The sequence below is a fragment of the Cebus imitator genome, unplaced genomic scaffold (genome assembly GCF_001604975.1).
Source record: "Cebus imitator isolate Cc_AM_T3 unplaced genomic scaffold, Cebus_imitator-1.0 Scaffold378, whole genome shotgun sequence".
Lineage (NCBI taxonomy): Eukaryota > Metazoa > Chordata > Mammalia > Primates > Cebidae > Cebus > Cebus imitator.
The window spans coordinates 1,227,406-1,247,587 of NW_016107693.1; the positions used below are offsets into that span (position 1 = coordinate 1,227,406).

General features: G+C 38.5%; 1 protein-coding gene and 1 long non-coding RNA gene across 8 annotated transcripts in view; both read left to right on the forward strand.

Annotated features, from left to right (window-relative positions):
* Positions 1-1,646, forward strand: part of LOC108288585 (probable ATP-dependent RNA helicase DDX60) — a 271,788-nt gene extending 270,142 nt beyond the window's left edge. For all 7 annotated transcript variants that reach the window (XM_017507564.2, XM_017507562.2, XM_017507565.2 and 4 more), the window contains one exon: positions 913-1,646. In XM_017507564.2, the coding sequence (XP_017363053.1) occupies positions 913-1,012 (100 nt within the window). In that variant the 3' untranslated portion in view covers positions 1,013-1,646. The remainder of the gene's footprint in view (positions 1-912) is intronic.
* Positions 1,647-4,564: 2,918 nt separating this feature from the next.
* Positions 4,565-7,499, forward strand: LOC108288588. The gene is made up of 2 exons (XR_001818754.2): positions 4,565-5,337; positions 5,389-7,499. It is a non-coding gene; the product is annotated as an uncharacterized LOC108288588 (long non-coding RNA).
* The last annotated feature ends 12,683 nt before the right edge of the window (positions 7,500-20,182 follow it).

The following is a 20,182-nucleotide window of genomic DNA, read 5'->3' on the forward strand; positions in this document are numbered from 1 at the left end:
GGTTTAAACCAACACAAATTTATTATTTTACAGTTCTGGGGGTCAGAAGTCCAAAATGTGTCTTAATGGGCTCAATCCAGTTGTCATCAGGGCTGCATTTCTTTCAAGAGACTCTTAAGGGACAATCTGCTTTTATTGCCTTTTCCAACTTTTAGAGGCTGCCAGCATTCCTTGGCTTGTGGCTTCCTTTCATCTCCAAAGCCAGCAATGTTTGGTAGACTCACACTGCATCATTCTGACTCTCTCCTGCCTCACTCTTCCACTTACTTTTGAGATTACACTGAACCTGCCCGGATAACCCAGGATTATTTTCCCATCTCAAGGTCAGCTGATTAGCAACTTTAATTCGTTTAATTCCATCATTCATTCCCCTTTGCTGTGTAACTTAACTTATTCATCAGTTTCTGGGGAATATGATGTGCACCTCTTTGGAGGGCCATTATTCTGCTTACCATATCTTGTTTTCCTCATCTTTTTACACATCTAGGTAAAGAAAGGAATATTTGTCTCATCATAGATGTAGCTGCCTGTGGGTTTCAGCATACAGGGGACACAGTATCATAAATAACACAAAATGGTTCCACAAGAGATACATAAAGAAAAGAAAAGAAATTTGTGTTGTTGCACTATTGAAGGAAGAAGGGATCATGTTATGTGGAATTTGATGGCCTCTCAGACTCTCTTGGTGATAGTCATGGAGAAAAACTGCATGGGGTTGTTTTGTTATCTTTTAAAACAATTGTACACAAGATTTTTTAGGAGAAATATGTTTCTTATCATTATTCTTCATATTTTGCTAATATAATTTCATCATCTAATGGGATTTACTTACTTCTGCCTACCCAAGGAAAGCCTTTTTTAAAATATCCAATCTCACTAAAATGGGTCTTATATTTTTTTCCTCATTTGCAGCGTTTCCTTGCGTGAGCTATGTGAAAATGAAGATGACAACGTTGTCTTAGCCTTTGAACAACTGAGTACAACTTTTTGGGAAAAGTTTAGCAATGTCTAAAACAAAGTATATGCAAACCATTTAAAAATAATTCCTTAGTAGTTTTTCAGGTCATACTTTCGATTCTCATGGTTCTTGCCAGAAATACCTTATGATGAAGTGGGAAGAGGAAGCACTTTGCAATCAAACAGAGTTGCAATCAAACCTGCCATGTTCTATCATGAATAGTCACAAATTGCTTAGTATACCTGAATCTTGGTTTCTGTTTAATAACTGAGTAATAATGCTTATGTCTCAGATAGTTTGAGGATTGACTAAGAAAATGCAAGAATCTCCTATGTGACTGAATAACAATTTTTACTCTGTGAAGCCAAAGTAAATATTATATTCTCATTATTTTTATCCCCAGCATCAATATTTATAAAATGTTTATTAAGCCTTGACAAAATGATTATAGTATCCTGAAGCTGAAATATATTCTCTCCAATTAACATAAATATGGTTACATAAGTTAGCTATACTGCTATTGAGATAGTATTTTCTAGTATACTTAAACTAGTTTTTAAACATATAAATAGGAGTTTTGGTATATATTTTGTGATGATTTAACAAAAATACAGTGAACGATTTGCTTTATTATAATTGTATATAAGTGACTGGAAAACCACAAAGAAAGTGAATTTGATCTGTTTACCATTGGTCTCATTGTGTTAAATATATACATCTATCAATCCACTTGCACAATGTATTCATTATATATATTGTAATTTATATGTAATAATCTTGCCTCTTTACCGTTAGCCTCAGGTCACAGTTCTAGAATCTATTTTAGATTGTAAACTAAAACATAAAACTTTTTATTCTCAAAGCAAAAAGTCTGCTATCTCCTGCCACCCAGATGTCCTACTGAAAAATTATCTCTTGTATGCTAGTTTTTATAAATAGATTACCTTGGCTTAGAATAACACCTGTTGTTCATTTAGTCTGGAGATATAAAAATATTCTGATTTCTGACTAAACCATCATTTCATGTACCATATTATAGCTCTCATCCAAAAAGGATGAGTTCATGTCCTTTGCAGGGACATGGATGAAGCTGGAAACCATTATTCTCAGCAAACTATCACAGGAAGAAAAAACCAAACACTGCATATTGTCACTCATAAGTGGGAGCTGAACAATGAGAACACATGGGCACAGGGAGGGGAACATCACACATCAGGGCTTGTTGGAGGATTGGGGACAAGGGGAGGGATAGCAGGGGGCAGGGGGGATAGGAAAGGGATAGCATTAGGAGAAATAACTAGTGTAGATGATGGGGTGACGGATGCAGCAAACCACCATGGCATGTGTATACCTATGTAACAAACCTACACATTCTGAACATGTACCTCAGAACTTAAAGTATAATAATAAAAGAAACTGAAGTGTTTTCTACTGCCTGTTAATCTGTACTCAAAACAATGGTACACAATATTAATAGATTGTCATGATGGTTTCCCCTATTTGTAGTTTCCTGAATCTGATTCAGACATGAAGTTTTTTTTTTTCAATATTACTGAGCCAATCTGACTTCTTAATTTTTAGGAGGAAAATGAGATTTTTTTTTTAATCTAGAGTCTTCTGAAAAGAGGGTAGTTATACCTAACCACCTTGAGGTGGGTCCAAGTCCAATGGGCAGCTTTCTTTTTGTTTTTTAGAAAAAAAAAAAAAAAAAAAAAAAAAAAAAAAAAAAAAAAATTTTTTTTTTTTTTTTTTTTTTTAGCAAAAACCTGCAACAATTATGAAGAATGTGTTTATACAGAAACTCTAAAAGCATTTTATGTTTATTTGTGGCAATAAAATGTAATTTTTCTTTTTAAGAAACATGCAGAGGCCTTGGTAAGATTTGCTGGAGAATAGTTACAATGGCCACAGTTCCTTCCCATCCTTTTCCTGAGAGGGGAAAAATCATATTGTCATTGGGCCTTTACAAGGTGTCCTGCAATAGCCAATTATTAAAATTATTTATTTTGAGAAATTCACAGATATATGTAGTTATAAGAAGTAATACACAAGAGATCCTGTATACCCTTTGCCAAGTTTTCCAAATGGTAACAGCTCGCATAATTATAGTGTAATATGATATCAGAACCAGGAACTTAACACTCAATGATCTATTAATAGTGCAGTTTTACATGCACTCATTTATGTGAATTTAGTGCTATGCAATTTTATTGCATGCGTAGGTTTGTGTATCACCATAGTGATACAGAAGAATTCCATCACAAGGATGCTTCTCCTTGCCCTTTTATAACCATCCCCACCTCCCTCTCACTCTCTTCCACATACCCCTTCTCTCTTCCCATCTAACACACCCCCTGTTTTTAACCTCTGGCAACCACTAGCTGTACTCTATTTCTGTAATTTTATTATCTCAAGACCTATATAAATGGAGGCCAGGCGTGGTGGTGCATGCCTGTAACAGCACTTTGGGAGGCCAAGGTGGGCAGATCACCTGAGGTCAGTAGTTCAAGACCAGTCTGGCAAACATGGTGAAACCCCACCTGTACAATAAATATAAATAAGTTAGCCCAGCATGGTGAGTCATGAATGTAATCTCAGTTACTCAGGAGGTTGAGGCAGGAGAATTGCTTGAATCCAGGTTGTGGAGGTTGCAGTGAGCCAAGATTACACCACTGCACTCTAGCCTGGGTGACACAGGGAGACTCTGTCTCAAAACAGCAACAACAAAAACCGATATAAATGGAATCAAATCATACAACATGTAACCTTTTGAGATATGTTTTTCTCACTTAGCATAATTCCCTTGAGACCATCCAAGCCACTGCTTATATCAATAGTTTGTTTCCTTATTAATGAATAGTGCCACGGTATGGATGTACCATGGTTTGTTCACCATTCAACCCATTGAAGGGCATTTAGCTGTTTCTTGTTTTAGGTTATGCTACAAATATTTACATTCCTTCTGTTTGTTATTCTCCTATTTCTCCTTTCTTGTATTCCTGTGAATTATCTGAACATTTTTAGGTGTCCATCTTGATTTAATTATATTGTTTTTGAGTATATCGCTATGTATAGTATTCTTAGTTGTTGCTCTTGGTGTTGCAATGTACATGTCTTTGTTTTCTGTTGCTATAACAGAATATTAAAGTATGGATAATTTGTAAAGAACAGAAGTTTATTTGGCTCCTGGTTTTGGAAGGTGAAAAGTCCAAGGGTGTGGTGCTGGCATCTGGTGAGGGCCTTCCTGCTGCTTTATAATGTGGCAGAGAGCATCATACAGTGAGAGGGCATGAGTGTGTCAGCTTGGGTCCCTTTCTCTCTCTCTCTCTTTTTTTTCCGAGACAAAGTCTCACTCTGTTACCCAGGCTGGAGTACAGTGGTGTGATCTCAATTCACTGCAGCCTCTGCCTTCCAAGTTCAAGTGATTCTTGTGCCTCAGCCTCCTCAGTAGCTGGGATTACAGGCAAGTGTCACTGCATCTGGCTAATTTTTGTATTTTTAGTAGAGACAGGATTTTGCCATGTTGGCCAGACTTGAACCCTTGACCTCAGGTATCCACCCTCCTTGGCCTCTCAAAGTGCTGGAACTATCTTTTTATCTTCTTATGGTCACCAGTCCCACCATAGGCATCTCACTCAGATATTTTAAACTGATCATGAGTATCTCCCAAAGGCCCTATCTCCAAATATCATCAACATATGAATCTGGGAACTAAGTTTCCAAAATATGAAATTTGGGAACACGTGGAAATTGTACCAATGCACATGTAACTTAACACAGTATTCTGGTATCAAAGTTTGTATCACCTTATTATTATTTTTTTACCCTCCACGCATTTAAATAATAATTTTCTTAAAAATTTCCTCCATATACATTGAGCACCACATTAGATAATGTTAAAAATTCTGCTTCACCTATCAAATATGATTTAAAAAGTTCATGGGAAGAATATTCTATTATATTTAACCCTATTTCTTTTCTCTTTTGGTTTTCTTCTTTCCTTTATGAAGTCCCACGCTCTCTTTTGTATTCATTTTCTTTCTGTTGAGAGAACTTCCTTTACCCACTCATTAAGAATAGGTGTGCCTTGGTGCTCAGAGCGAGATGGAGCTCAGAGTGGTTGGAGCTCAGAACAGAAGGAGCTAGCAGACGTTGCTCCCAGCAAGATGTAGTTCCAAGCAGATGGTACTCAGAGCAAGCTGGAGCTCTAAGCAGATGGTGCTCAGAGTAAGATGGACCTAAGATTGATCAGAACTCCGAGAAAGATAATGCTCTGTGCTGATGGTACTTAGAGCAAGATAGAGCTCAGAGTGACTGGAGCTCTGAGCAAGATGAAGTACCTCCAACTGAGATGGAGCTTCAAGCAGATGTTGCTTGGTGTAAGATGGAGCTCGAAGCAAGATGGAGCTCAGAGTGATTACAGGTCCAAGTAAGATGGAGCTCAGAGAAGATGGACTTCAGAGCGCATAGAGCTCTGAACAAAAAGGAGCAAAGAGCAAAATGGAACTTGGAGCAGATGTTGCTTGGTTAGGATGGAGCTCAGAGTGATTGAAACATAAACATTGCTCTGAGAGATTGGAGCTCTGAACAGACGGTGCTCAGAACAAGATGGAGCTCTTAGTGATTGGAGCTTCGAGAACAATGGGGCTTGGAACAAATGCAGCTCTGAGCAACATTTAGGTCAGAAAACATGTTGCTCATAGTAAGATGGAGCTTGAGCAGATGGTGCTCAGGGCAAAACGAAGTTGGAAGTGATTGGTGCTCTTAGCACAATGGAGCTTGGAGCAGATGAATTTCTGAGCAAGATGGAGCTTGAAGCAGATAAAGCTCTGAGCAAGAAGGAGCTCTAAGCAAGATGGAGCTTGGAGTAAACGTTGCTTGGTTTCAGATGGAGCTCAGAGCAAATGGTGCTCAGAGCAAGAGGGAGCTCAGAGAACATGCTGCTCACAGTAAGATGGCACTTTGAGCAGATGGAGCTCAGAGTAGAATGGAGCTGGAAGCGATTGGAGACCTCAGCAAGATGGAGCTAGGAGAAGCTGGAGCTCTGAGCAGAGGGTGCTCAGAGCAAGATGGAGCTTGGAGCAAATGGAGCTTCAAGCAGATGGTGCTCAGAGCAAAATGGAGCTCAGAGTGATGGGAGCTCTAAGCAAGATGGAGCTTGCAGCAAATGGAGCTCCAAGCAGGTGGTGCTCAGAGCAAGGTGCAGCATGAAATGATTGGAGTTCCAAACCAAATGGAGCTCGGGTCGGATAGACCTCCAAGATAGATCTCTGAGCAAGAAGGAGCTCCAAGCAAGATGGAACTTGTAGCAGATATTGCTGGTATAAGATGGAGCTCTGAGAAGATGGTGCTCAGAGCAAGAGGGAGCTTGGAGTGACTGGCACTCTGAACATTGCTCTGAACAATTGGATCTCAGAGTAAGATGAGCTCCGACCAGATGGTGCTCAGAGCAAAATGGAGCCTGAAGTGATTGGACCTCCCAGCAAGATGGAGCTCAGAGTGATTGGAACTCCAAGCAAGATGGAGCTTGGAGTAGATGGATCTCTGATTAGATGGAGCTCCAAGTAAGCTAAATGTCTACACAGATGGTGCTCAGAGCAAGATAGTGCTTGGAGTGATTGGAGCTCCAAGTAAGCTGGAGCTTGGAGCAGATGAAGCTCTGAGCAAGAAGGAGTTTGGAGTAGACAGAGCTTGGAGCAAGAAGGACCTCTATTGCAGCAGATGTCACTCGGTGTAAGATGGAGATCAGAGAAGATGATGCTCACAGAAAGCTTGAGCTCAGAGTGATTGGCACTCCAAACATTGTTCTGAGACATTGGAGCTCGAAGTAGATCATGCTCAGAGCAAGATGAGGCTCAGAGCAAGATGAGGCTCAGAGTAATGAGCTCCAAGCAAGCTGGAGCTAGTAACAGATGGAGCCTGGAAAAGATGTTGCTTAGAGTAAGATGGTGCTCAGAGCAAGATGGAGCTCAGAGTGATTGGAGCTCCTAGCAATCTTGAGCTCAGAGCAAATGGACCTCCAAGCAAGACAGAACTCAGAGATGCTGCTCACAGAAAGGTGGAGCTCTGTGTAAACAGCATTCAGGGCATAAACACCCAACATTTGTCTTTTGCAATCTTCACAGAAGGAAATTCTAGCAAATTTTAGTACCAAACTTCTAGTGAAGGAGCAGATCATTTCTTTATTGGCCACATATACTATGATGCCAGACCTAGAATCACCTTGCAATGGAAAGTTTAATGAGAGTTTAGGTCTCAACAGAATGTGGAATCCAAGAGAAGACTTAAGGATTTCTACCTCAAGCTCATTATCTTCAAATAGCAGAATGGAGAACTTCTTGTCAAAGGACAGAATGGAGAACTACTTGTCAAAGGACAATCAAGTCCCTAGATGTCTCATCTGGACACCATGGGTCAGACCTTCCAAGAGAAAACAACAATCATCGAAAGACCCTCAGTGGCGCCTTTCAGCAGGAAGTAGATACAGAGAATGACCTCTGCCCCATCCACCAAAAGATTTCTGGGTCCCAACTCCCTGAGGTAGAAATATAAAAGCAGACAGTCAGATATGAGCAGGTACGAGGGGAGGTATCCATGTTGGAAAGGATCCCCCGGAACCAGTCTTAGGATACCCAGTACTCACTCCATGGTTGAACTGTCAGAATATTGTTAACTAGATCCTGAAAAGGAAGGAAAAGGGCAAAAAGGGAATTCCTGAGAGCTGAGCAGGCACAATGGGTACAAAATTGACTGCTCAACCTTCCTGGGGTGGCAATAATAAGCAGTGCCACCACTAGGATTCGTATTGATCACTGATTCCCATGCATGTGTATTAAGCACAGTAAGGGAAGATCCCCCAAACTTTGGTGAGAACTGGGTAAATAACTGAGGCAGCAGAAGATCACAATGCAGAATGTCATGGGGGTGTTTCCAGCAGGGTCAGCCCACTCCTCTCCTGGAGTGTACTTGTACTTCCCCAATAAAACTTTTGCTTTGTTTACAAAAAAAANAAAAAAAAAAAAAAAAAAGAAAAGAAAAGAAAAAAAAAAGAATAGATATGCTTGTGATAAATTCTCTTCATTTTTTCTTCATAGGACAATGTTTTTATTTCCTTTTTATTCCTCAAAGATTTAAACAAGAGACCAAACACCATAAAAACCCTAGAAGAAAACCTAGGCAATACCATTTAGGACATAGGCATAGGCAAGGACTTCATGACTAAAACATCAAAAGCAATGGCCAATGGCAACAAAAGCCAAAATAGACAAATGGGACCTAATTAAGCCTCAGAGTTTCTGCACAGCAAAAGAAAACAATCAGAGTGAACCAGCAACCAACAGAATGGAAAAAAATTTTTGCAACCTACCCATCTGACAAACAGCTAATATCCAAAATCTGCAAATAACTAAAGCAGATTTACCAGAAAAAAACAACAAGCAAACCCATTCAAAAGTGGGTGAAGGATATGAACAGACACTTTACAAAAGAAGACATACATGAGGCCAACAAACATGAAAAAAATGCTCATCATCACTGGTCATTAGAGAAATGCAAATCGAAACCACATTGAGATACAATCTCAATACATTTAGAATGATGATCATTAAAAAATCTGGAGACAACAGATGCTGGAGAGGATGTGGAGAGATAGGAACACTTTTACACTGTTGGTGGGATTGTAAATGAATTCAACCATTGTGGAAGACAGTGTGGCGATTTCTTAAGAATCTAGAAATAGAAATCCCATTTGACCCAGCAATTCCATTACTGGGTATATACCCAAAGGATTATAAATCATTCTTTCATAAAGACACATGCACATGTATGTTCATTGTGGCACTGTTGATAATAGCAAAGACCAGGAACCAACCCAAATGCCCATCAATGATAGACTGGACAAAGAAAATGTGGCACTTATACACCATGGAATACTATGCAGCCATAAAATACAATGAGTTTATGTCCTTTGTAGGGACATGGATGATTCTGAAAGCCATCATTCACAACAAACTGACACAAGAACAGAAAACCAAACACTGCACGTTCTCACTCATAGGCAGATGTTGAACAACAGCACATGGGCACAGGGAGGGTAACATCACACACTGGGATCTGTTGGGGGATGGGGATTAGGGGAGGGACAGTGGGGAGCAGGGAGGTTAAGGAGGGATAATACTGGGAGAAATGCCTGATGTAGGTGACGGGGGGATGGAGACAGCAAGCCACTATGGCATGTGTGTACCTATGCAACAATCCTGCAAGATCTGCATATATACCCTAGAACTTAAAGTACAATAAGAAAACAACAAACAAACAAAAAACAATTTACTAATGGAATGTTTCTATTTTGGAGATGCTTGTTGAAGTCCACCCAAACAGGTGCTGCTTAGTAAAGCCTTCCTGGGTTTAAGGAAAAATGCATATATATTTTTTCAATGGATATAAAACTTATGATTGAAGTTATTTTGAAAATTCAGCTCTAAAAAATGTTGTTCCACTTCCTCTGGCTTTCAAGGCTTCAGATGGGAAAGTCTCTGTCATTTGAATTGGCATTTCTTTATTAGTTATGTGTTGCTTTTCTCTGTCTACTTTAAAGATCCATTTCTGACAGATTGCAGAAGATTAATTAAGATGTTTCTTGGCATCACCTTTTTTCCAGTCTTACTGGGGGTTCACTTAGCATCTTCAATCTGAAGTTGTTTGTCTTTTGCTAAATTTGGGACCTTTTAGTAGAGACATTTTAGCCATTAATTATTTGAATACTTTTTCAGACCCACCCTTTCTTCCTATCGTTCTTTGTCTCCAATAACATGTTAGCTTTTTGGTGTTTTCCTGAAAGTTCCTAAAACTCTGTTTATTTATTTTTTCAGTCTACTTTCTCCCTGTTATTCAGATGGGGTAAACTTTATTGACCTATCCTCAGATTTACTGATTTTGTTCTATGTCATCTTTCCTCTACTATTCAAGTCATGCAACAATTTTTGAAGAATGGTTTTTGCTATTGTATTGTATTTTTCCATTCCATATATTCCACTTCGTTCTTCTTTATTTGATTTCTTTTTACAGCTTTTCCATGTTTGCATTTGTTGGGAATGGATTTTCCAGGGAATATGCATTTGCTTGTCGAAACAGTATAATGATAGATGTTTTTAAAGTTCTTTTCAAATAATTCTAACATCAGATTCACCTTCATATTGGCATCAGTTGATTGTCTTTTCTTATTCAAGTTTTGATTACCCTGATTACCCTGATTATTGGTATAATGAGTAATTTTTTTTGTATTTTGAGCATTTTTGATATTACATGATGAAACACTGAATCATATTTAATATGTTTTTTGAACAGGACATCTCCTTGGTGAGATGTAGCCTCACCAGCTTGAGAGCCAGGCAGGTATTATTTTCCTGTTAGGTCTTGCTGACATCACTGTGACAAAGGGAGTGTAGGCTTCTACTGCCTCCATGCAGATAGTGGCGTTGTTGAAGTTTAACTTCTCCCATAATTCCTCTGAAACGTTTCTGGTGTAAGTGAGGCAGTGAATTCCCTGGCCTTGTTGCCTTTTAGTGGAGGTGTACACATAGTTTCCTACTGGTCTTTGCTGACAACCTGGGAGGATGAAAGCAGAGGCATGGTACACATTGCTTTATTGTTTCAGGGTGGGGATGGAAGCTCGGCAGCCTGCTTGGCCCTGCTCTCACCAGGACTATGTATGGAGGCAGAGCTGATTAGTCCTTCTTTGCTCCACCTCATTCTTCCTCATTGATGTTGATTGTGAGTGGAAGCTCAGCATTCCACTGCTGACCATCCCAAATCCTGTACACACTGTGAAGCAGGTTCACTGAGCCCTGGTTTGCCAACTTGTTTTAGTCTGATGAGAAAGAACACACTCAGACACAATAAACTACACGAGGCAGATTTATTACTCACAGATATGCAGCAAGGGACAACAGAAGGCTGCAAGTCATTGCGAGCTAGTGCCCCAAGGCTCAGGAAAGCTGGCAAGGAGGATGGTGTCTCAACTGTGGGGGCCCCACTTGCACGACAGCTGAGGGACCTTGGAAAGCAGCCTGGTTTGGGTTTTATACCCCATAGTAACAGGAGTCACTGGGATAAAGAATTTCAAAGGACAGCCTATTCTGGGGAAGACTAAAACAGAGCCTGGATGATTCCAGCCAATTCCACCTTATCTCAGGATGTTGCATTCACAGCACATTCCACAGTTATTCTTGAGGACAACTGCAAGCAAGAAAGGGAGGAGAAATGGATTGCTTTAGGGCTGCATGGAGAATTGTCAGGGAGGGTAAAAGAAGAGTAGCAATGAGCCCCACTTTACACTACCTCATTCATTCTCACTGATGGCAAGTCAGGGAGAGACTCGGATGGCCCTAATACCACCAGGAGATGGTAAAGCTTAGTGGTGTGACCTCTTATTTCTTTATCAAGTCTCATTGCTGCCAGGTGAGGGTAGAGGCTCAGTTTGCAGCTGGACCCTGCTGACATTATCTTGGTGAGGGAATCTGATCACCTGCTTCTTTTAGGCAGGGGATGGAATAATAGCTCCCTGCTCAGCCCTGCCAACACCAACAGGCAAGTGAACCAGAGTGCCACTGTCTGCTTCTGTGGGGCAGGGGCACAAGGCAGTGGATTAGCTTCTCACTCTTCTATGCTGAAATTTCAGTGGAGGAGAGTTGCTGTTTCTTTCTATTGGGGTTTGGAAGGAGTAGGATGGATGTTTTAGTTCACTTTGTACTTCTGTAACAGAATGCCACAGACTGGGTAATTTATAGATAATGCAAGCTTATTTGGCTCATGATTCTGGAAGCTGGGATGTCCAAAATCAAGGGAACACATCACGGTGAAGAACTATTTGCTGCATTATAAAATATCAGGAGGCATCATGTGGGTGAGAGAGAGAGCCCATGAGAGAGTAAGAGATTGAACTTGAAGCTTCCAGCCCTTTTATAATTGGCATTAATCCATTCATGAGGGTGGAGTTCTCGTGACCTAAACACCTTCCATTAGGCCCCACCTCCCAACACTACTTCATTGGAGATTAAGTTTCCAATTAAGTTTTGGGGGCAACACATTCAAAGCATAGCAATGGATATTGCCAAAAAGGCATTCTGTGTTAGACCACTCTTTTTTCAGGTCCTTTGGCTGGGGGAAAATAGACTTTTCTTAGAGCCATGTATATCTGTGCCAGTTGGCAGTTCTAGCTGGTGGACTTCTGTAGCACCGTGGCCAGAATATGTGGGGTCAGTAAGAAACTCCAGGGAACATATTGCCATGTTGTTTTTGTCTTGAGGTCCCTAGGTAGCCCACTTTCTTCTCACATTTCAGTCTTCCCATGCTTATTATTGTGTTGTGTCCAGGGTTTTTGAGTTGTAAGAAAGAAAAAAGACTTGGAAGAAATAAGGTTGCTCCATCTTGCCTAGGAATGGAAGTTTTCATTAATGAGATTTTTATCTAAAGAAAGGAAGGTCTGAACATGGGGGAAGTTTGATACTACAGTTTTTGCATGAATCAGTAAGTGGGTCAAGGGAAGCTTTATCTCTTCAACTTGAACTGCTGATCTTTATAGGAATTTTTGCTAGTGCAAGAATCTCATATAAGCGGGCAAGGCTTCCATAACCAGAAAACGTACTCAAAGATAGTCCCTGTTCCTGTCAATATCCATTTGTGATCCTGTTTGTATATTCCTGTGCAATAAAGACCCACTTTATCATTTTTATATCACAAACAGTTGAAGTCCTTACTAGGTTGAGTGCATATGAAGGAAAGTTGTGTCTTACCAACGCAATTGATTAAAACTGTATTAGCTCTTAGGTATTTATGTGAGTGCACCAATACGAAACAAAATTTCATTTCCCAGCAATAAATAGACTAATTATGGTTGTACTACCCATCTTTGTGACTCTGAAGTTAACAACAAGCCTTTATCATAGCTGATGCAGTTGAACAGTATCCTAGAAACCAGAAAATGTAGACTCTTTTATTGCAGTGATTGGCTCTCTTGATACACTCTACATAGATGTTTAATTCTCTGAGAAAGAATCATACCCCATCCCTGGCTGATTTTATGCAGGTTGAGTGTGCAGGTCAATACAATTGAGGCTGAAATATTAGTTTGGTGCAAGAGCAATTGCAGTTTTTGCACATAAGTATATAACATAATTTTATGTTATATTAGAGTAACTGACAAAATAGGATAAGGATAAGGATCAGACAATTATATAAAAACTGTTAGGAGAGGGGAGGAAAAAAGCCACACAAAGTTTTGGAGAAAGAAATTTTTAGGGAGGCCAGGTGCAGTGGTTCATGCCTATGATCCCAGAACTTAGGGAAGCTAAGGCAGGTGGATTGCTTGAGCTCAGAAGTTCAAAATTAGCCTTGGAAACACAGCAAGACCCCATCTCTACCAAAAATACAGAAATAGTCAGGTATAGTGGCACATGCCTGTGGTCCCAGCTACTCTGGAGGCTGAGGTAGGAGGATCGCTGGAGCCTGGGATGTCAAGGCTACAGTGAGCCATGATTGTGCCACTTCACTCCAACATGGGTGACAGAGTGACACCCTGTCTCAAAAATTTTTTTAAAAATTCAGGCAGAGAACCAGCAGTGCAAAGGCCCTGATGGGAGAATAAAACTGTGTTTAAGATACATTGAGAGGTGTAGTGTGACTGTGGAAGTAAATAAGGAAAGTGGTAAGAGATCAGAGTGGAATCGAAGGAGGGGGCCTTGTAGGCTATAGATCTGAAGAATCCACTGGAACATTTTGGCCAAGACATGTCAAGACATGCTATGATTTGCATGTACAAATGATGTTCTTTTACCTTGTAAGAAACAGACTGGAGGAGGCAAGGAGGGAAGGAGGCTGCTATGATAGTCATGATGACACAAGTGTGTGCCTTGGATTAAATTAGCTACAGTAGAAAAGCAGAGAATGTGTAAACTCAAGTAGGACTTACGTTGTTGATCAATTACATAAGCAATATGACATGAAAAAAATGAAGGATGAGCTAGGTTTTTGCTTATTGATAGCAGGTTATAAATTGGGCAGTGAGTCTTCCTTGTAGGGTCTTAAAAAATCGATTTAACATGGCTATAGACAGTACACTTGAGGAGGCAGAGGAAGTGAAAAGAGTTATTATCCTCAGAGGTTCTAGAGGGAGAGGAATGGCCACCATTCAGGCTCAACTAAGTAGGTGAGGAATGGAGAGAGAGAGGAACCCTGGGCAAATGTCTTTTGTTGGGAGAAGGTCTTGACGTGTGTATGATGGAGTATGTGTTGTTTTTATTAGGGATCAGAGATGAGGAATTTCATTGGTATGTTTGAATGTCAGTAGGTGACAGTTGGGAGGAAAACAAGTGCACCTGGATGCCTGGGCAGGGTGTTCAAGCCTGTTTGTGGCGATTTTGAAGCATTTGGAAAATATGAAGTTTTAAAAAATATACCATACAGGTAAGAATTTTAGCATACATCCATTAGCACATATTCATGCTCCTTTCTGGCATGTGACTCCTACGGCCCCCATTATTTTTCCACCTTGGGTTATTCAGTTACATTGTCCATCCAGCCATTCCCCTGTATAGCAAAGAAAGACCCGCCATTAGAATCTCCAGAAAGGAACACGGTCCTGCCAGCCACTTAATTCTAGCACTGTGAAACCACTTTAGATGTATGACTTTGAGAACAGTGATATTACCACTAATTTTACAGTAATTTATTAATAGAAGCAATAGAAAATTTATTATAGTCACAAGGCTAACATTTTTATTTCTATTCATCTATTACCTCTGTCATTTTCCAATTCACTCAAGCCATGTAAGAATAAAAAGGGTATTATATATTGTATATTATTAACTTCCTAAAACACCATCATTACTTATATTTATAGTTTGGTGGCTAAGTAGCAGAGTGAAATACAAAAGCAAGGAAATATCCCGTGATATAAAGGAGTTGTGGTTATCTCACAGTACTAGAAAAGGGGAATTTCAGGGAAGAGATTTAGAATACATCTCAATTTGGGATCCAAGTATATTCCTTTCCTTATTTACCCATTATTTTATTCATTGATTTTAAATTTATATATTTTTTTTGCATATATAACACAATATGTATGTATTTTTCTGTTCTCACACTACTCTAAAGAACTACCAGAGACTGGGTAATTTATTAAGAAAAAGTGATCAAGATTCAAATTTACTCAGGCTGTACAGGAGGTATGGCTGAGGAGGCCTCAGAAAACTTAATATGACCATGGAAGGGTGAAGGGGAGCAAGCACATCTTCACATGAAGGCAGGAGAGAGAGAGGGCAAAGGGGGAAGTGCTACACACTTTTAAACAATCAGATCTTGTGAGAACTCACTCACTATTATGAGAAAAGAAAGGGAGAAATCTGCCCCCTGATCCAATCATCTCCCACCAGGTCCCTCTCTTAACATTGAGAATTACAATTTGACATGAGATTTGGGTGGGGAAACAGAGCTAAACCCTATTATTCTGTCCCTGTTTCCTTCCAAATCTCATGTTCTCACATTTCAAAACATAATTATGCCTTCCCAATAATCCCATAAAGTCTTAATTCATTCTAGCATTAACTCAAGTCCAAGTCCAACGTCTCATCTGAGACAAACAAGTTCCTTCTATCTATGAGCCTGTAATAAAAAACAAGTTAGTTGCTTCCAAGATACAACGGGTGTAGAGGCATTGGGTAAATGCTTCCATTCCAAAAAGGAGAAATTGGTCATAATGATGGGCCTACAGGGCCTGTTTGAAACCTAACAGGACAGTCATTAAATCTTAAAGCTCTAAAATAGTCTCCTTTGACTCTGTGTCTCACATTCAAGACACACTGATGTAAGAGATGGGCTCCCAAGTCTTTGTGCAGCTCTGCCTCTGTGGCCCTTCATGGTACAGCCCCTACAGCTGCTTTCACAGCCTGGTGTTGAGTGTCTGCAGCTTTTCCAGGCACACAATACAAGTTGCTGGATCCACCATTTTGGGATCTGGAAGATGGTAGCCCTTTTTTCTCAGCACCATTAGTCAGTGCCCCAGTGAAGACTCTCTGTGGGGCTCCAACCCCACATTTCCCATCTGCACTGCTGTAGTAGAGGTTCTCCATACAGGCTCCACCTCTGCAGCAAGCTTCTGCCTAGACATCTAGGCATTTCTATACATCCTCTGAAATATAGGCTTGGGGCTTGCACCCTCAGAAGCAATGGCCCAAGCTGTTCCTTGGCCCCTTTTTGCCACTGCTGGAGCTGGAATGGCTGAAATGCAGGGCCAATAAATAAATAAATAAATAAATAAATGTATATTTGTAAATAAACACACACACACATTCCTTGCAATGTCCCCTGGCAATACTCCCTCATGTCTCGGTTTTTTCTAGGCCTTATATCCTTTTACAAAAGGATAGTTTTGCCACATATAGAATTTGAATTTGCAGTGTGTGTGTATGTTTTTTTTTCCCAGTGCTTTCGATATATCATCCAACTTCTTTCTAATCCTCAAGATTTCTGCTGAGTAATCTCATAATATTCTTATGGGGAGTGTCCTTGTATGTGATGAGTTGCTTTTCTCTTACTGCTTTCATGATGTTCTGTTTTTATTGACTTTTGTCATTTATTTATTATATATCTTGCTACATCGCTTTATATTCTATCCAATTGGGGCCTTTGAGTTTCTTGAATATGGATTCCTATTTCCTTTTTCAGATTTGGGAGTATGGTATCTTCTTCTTCTTTAAGTAAGCTTTTTGCTCCTTTTTCTTTCTCCTCTCCTTCTGAAGTTCCCATAATGTATTAACTGGTTCACTTGGTGGTACTCCATAACTCCCATGGGCATTTTTTCCCTCTTTTAAATTCTTTCTTTTTGTTCCTCTGACAGGACAACTCAAATGAACTTTCTATGAGTTTGATCATTATTTCTTCTGCTTGACACTGCTGCTGAAGGTCTCTATTCCATTTTTCAATACAATTATTGTATTTATCAGCTCTAGAATTTCTGCATAGTTCTATTTTATGGTTTCTGTCTTTTGGTTGAACTCATATTTTGTTCATGTATTAATTTTCTGATTTCATTTAGTTCTCTACATGTGCTCTCTTGTCATTTACTGAGCTTAAAGATGATTAACTTGAATTATTTGTCAGGTATACAAAGACTTCCATTTTTTCTAAGGCTTGTCACTGAAACTTTTTAAAATTTAAAATTCTATTTATGATATCATATTTCTCTCACTCTTTGTGATTCTTGTATACTCACATTGGTGTTTGTGCATTTGAAAAAACATTCACCTCTTCTAGGTTTTATGTACAGGCTTTGGTGAGAAGATTCCTTCACCAATCAGCTCAGACTGAGATTCTGAATGGACCAACTAGTAGAGTTCACTAGTGGGCTGACTCATTGATTCTGGGCAGTGTCCTGCTGCTGGAGTCCACAGACAGCTTGATGACAAGGTCTGCAGTCATATGGGCATTAGGATGTTTTGTATTTTCTGTTAAGTATGGGTCCATGCATACATTTAAAGTATACTTAAATTATAAGCTGACAAACAGAGAATTGAGGTAATTAAGACCTAATAAATATCCTCTAATACGGGCAATTGTGTTTTGGGCTTAAATTACCTAACTAATCTCAAACTCAAAAAATAAAGAAGCACTAATCAATATATTTACTGATTGTCTTCCTTTTTTAACTTCAGACATTTAAATTCATATTCAAACACTAGAATTAAAATAATACTTTTATGGCAAGGTGAAATAAAGGAAATAGAGAGAAACCTTAAAAAGTATCATGAAGTTTCTTCAGACTATACTTATGCCGATTGTACACTTGTAGATAATCACGTAAAAGCAAAGAAAAGGTGATATATTTGTGTGTATATATTAGTTTGCTAAGACTTCTGTAACAAGGTACCATAGGGTAGGCTGTTGCAACAACATAAATTTATTTATTTTTTAACAATTTTGGAAGGTAGAAGTCTGAGATCAAGGTGTTAGCAGGGCTGGTGTTTGGGGAAGTCATAAGAGAAGGATCTGTTCTAGATCTCTCTCTTGGCTTATAGACAAACATCTCCCTATATCTCCACATCATTTTTTATCTTATGTCCAAGTGTCTGCCAAATGTCTACTTCTTATAAGAACAATAGTCATATTGGATAAATGCCCACTTCAATGACCTTATTGCAACTTAATTACCCTTAAAGACCCAATCTTGAAATATGATCACATTTTGGGGCAGTGGGGGATAATACTTCAAATATAAATTTACAAGGACACAATTCAGCCTATTACAGTATGTGTGTTTCTCTATACAGTGCTATACACTTTATAAGACACACAATATATGTAATCTAAATGAATCTTTTTTATTTTTATTTTTATTTATTTATTTATTTATTTATTTTTTGAGATGGAGTCTTGCTCTGTCACCCAGGCTGGAATGCAGTGGCACAATCTCAGCTCACTGCAATCTTTGGCTCATGGGTTCAAGACATTCTTCTGCTTCAGTCTCCTGAGTAGCTGGAACTACAGATGCTTGCAACCACACCTGGCTAATTTTTTATATTTTAGTGGAGATGGGGTTTTACCATGTTGGCCAGGATGGTCTTGATCTCCTGACCTTGTTATCTGCCCACCTCAGCCTCCCAAAGTGCTGGGGTTACAGGCATAAGCCACTCATTGTGCCTGAACATGTATAATCTTTTTAATATGCTGTTGCACTCAGTTTGCTGGTATTCTGTTGAGGTCTTTTTGCACCTATATTCATAAACATTATTGTTCTATAGTTTTCTTGTGATGTCTTAGTCTGGCTTTGATATCAGGGCAATATTAGCCTCAGAATGAGTTTGGAAGTACTCTTTTGATTTTTGATAGAGTAGAATTCAACAATGAAGTCAGCTGGTTTTTAATAATTGATTCAATCTTTTTGCTTATTATTACATATTCAATGTTTTTGTTTATTATTTTTGTTTACATATAGTTTTCATTAGATTTCCCATTTCTGTGGAATAAGTTTTGGTAATTTGTGTGGTTCTAGGGTGTTCATTTCATCCAGATTATATAATTTTTCTTTGGTAAGCAATTGTTTATAGTATTCTTTCATAATCCTTTTTATTTTGATATCATCAATAATACTTTTTTCATTGATCTCTGAATTTAGTTATTCATATCCTCTCTCTTTTTTTGTACAGTCTGCATAAAGGTTTGTCAATTTTGTTGATCCAAGATCCAACAGATACTTTCTACTGCTTGACAGTTTCTATTGTGTTTTATTTTGTATTTTATATTTCATACTATAAAACTTTATATTTCCTTTCTTCTATTGGCTTAGTTTTTAGTTCACTCTACTTTTTCTAGTTCTTTAAGGTTAAAAGTTAGGTTTTTTATTTTAGACCTTTTATTCTTCTCTATGTTGGCATTAATTGGTATAAATTTCCTTCTGAATACTGCTTTCTTAGCATATCATAAGTTTTGGTATGTAATGCTTTAATTTTCATTTGTTTCTAATTTCCCTTCCGATTTTTTCTTTTACCCATTATTTCTATGGTATTTAGTCTTCTTATATTTGTCAGTTTTCCAATTGTTCTTTGAATATTGATTTCCGGATTTATTGCATTGTGGTCTGAGAAGATATTTCATAAGATTTAACTATTTTTAAATATATTAAAACTATTTTGTGGCCTAAATTGTGGTCTATTATTGAGAATATTTGATATAGGCCTGAGAAGAATATGTATTCTGCTGTTGTTGGGTGCAGTCTTCTAAATTAGTCTCTTAAATCTAGTTATGGTGTTTATGTTATTTATCCCTTGTTGATCTTGATCTTCTATCTAGATATTCTATCCATTATTGGAGGTGAGATATTAAAGTCTTCAATTAATATTTTTGAATGGTCAATTTTATTTTTTTCCTTTAGTTCTGTCAGTATTTGCCTTATATATTTGGGGGCTCTGTTATTTGGAACCTATATGTTTATAGTTGTGATAACTTCTAGACAAATTAACTCTTTTCTCAATACATAATGCTTTCTTTGTAAGAGTTTTTTGTAGTTCTTTAATATTTTTAGTCATTATATGTTGAAATTATACCTTGATATATTGAGTTTTATATAAAAGATTATTAGAATTAAGTTCAACTGTTTCTGTTTTCTTTCTTTAAAATTGTATTTATTTATTTTCTTCAAATTTTATTTTAGATTTAGGAGGTACATATGCAGGT